Source organism: Vigna umbellata, chromosome 5 (assembly GCF_029865625.1).
Source record: "Vigna umbellata cultivar VRB3 chromosome 5, Vumbellata_1.0, whole genome shotgun sequence".
NCBI lineage: Eukaryota > Viridiplantae > Streptophyta > Magnoliopsida > Fabales > Fabaceae > Vigna > Vigna umbellata.
Window position 1 is genome coordinate 57,079,250 of NC_142169.1, and position 1,560 is coordinate 57,080,809.

A 1,560-nucleotide genomic window follows, 5' to 3' on the forward strand; every position below is an offset into this window, starting at 1 on the left:
TACAATATGAAATACATATTATATACGTTCACACTAGAAGAAGTGGTTTCTAAATAACTTGGTTTTTTTTTTAAAACATTTAATACCATGTTCAAGAGACATAAGATATCCTAGATGATGTTTTGTTTTTTACTCCAAATGTTTAACACAATTATATAAGTCAAACTCAAACTCGAGACTTGTTGATTTACGCGGTTGATTGTGCATGCAAGTTAATTTAATATTTTCAATTCATACTTTAGAAGAAGGGCATGTGCATCTAGCTAGTCTCCATTAGGCAAGCAATTCAAATCTCACACACCATTTATAAATAAGAAATTCTATGCTCATTCTCTTAAACCCTTTTCTTCATTGCGTTTTCGCTTACTTTTCTTCCTCTCAACACACACATCAAAAAGACACCAAAGGCATAATCTCATCCTCTTCGTTTTGCTTCGTCAGTGTTCTATATATATAAAATGGGGGGTACCTCACCTTGTGCTTCTTGCAAGTTGCTGAGACGTCGTTGCTCCAAGGAATGCATCTTTGCTCCTTATTTTCCTTCTGATGACCCTCGCAAGTTTGCCATTGTGCATAAGGTCTTCGGTGCTAGCAATGTCAGCAAAATGCTGCAGGTATTTCTAACTTCCTGATATATGTGTTTTTTCATGTAATGGTTATGTAATGGTATTCACTAAATGTGTTCATTTCAGGAACTTGGTGTTCATCAAAGAGCAGATGCTGTGAGCAGTTTAGTTTACGAGGCAAACGCAAGAGTGAGAGATCCAGTGTATGGATGTGTTGGAGCCATATCATACCTACAAAACCAGGTTTCACAGTTGCAAATGCAACTTGCAGTGGCTCAAGCTGAGATTCTATGCATTCAGATGCAGCAACAAGAACCTACCATCACCACACAAGTAGACCAAGATCAAAAATCACTGCTTCTCTCTGTAAACAATAACTATGAAACTCTTCCTCACTATCTTAACTTTCCTTCATCTTCTTCCTCCTCTTCAAATGTCTTCCATGACCCTCATGAGCCTCTCAAGAGAGAGTCTTTTTGGGCTTGAATTTACCAATGTGAAATGGATTTTAACTGTTACAAAATCTTTTCTTTCAATTTTCAACCCTTTTGTTTCTCTTTTGTCTCTCAGTGGACCTTTTCTTTTATCTTATTCTTAATGTTCACACATGTATGTATTAAGGATTAAGATAGAATATTACTGGAGATCTCACTTTCACTAAAAATAAAACACAAGATACGACAGATTCACATTAAGTAAACTTAAAACTTTACAAACTTATTTTATAAGATTTAATTATATGATGTGAAATATTAAAATTGTTAATGAAAAAAGGAAGTGTCTCGAAAAGAAAGATGAGATGAGATGAGAAAAATATGAGCTGAATTAATATAAATGATACTTTTGATAATTATTTATTTAACGTCATTTTTTTTTAGAAAATAAAAAATTCATTTTTCTATATCTATATCATATGTGTCTAATGAATATAAATACGTTTAACACTGTCTTTATTCTTATTATAAATGTGGTGGATGAGGGACATTATATTATA

At 33.0% G+C, this 1,560-nt stretch overlaps 1 protein-coding gene across 1 annotated transcript; it reads left to right on the plus strand.

Annotated features, from left to right (window-relative positions):
• Positions 1-337: 337 nt before the first annotated feature.
• Positions 338-1,174, plus strand: LOC124839166 (LOB domain-containing protein 12-like). Its single transcript, XM_047314906.2, has 2 exons — positions 338-614; positions 693-1,174. The coding sequence occupies exons 1-2, from the start codon at positions 459-461 to the stop codon at positions 1,050-1,052; spliced, it is 516 nt and encodes a 171-aa protein (XP_047170862.1). The 5' UTR covers positions 338-458; the 3' UTR covers positions 1,053-1,174.
• Positions 1,175-1,560: the final 386 nt, after the last annotated feature.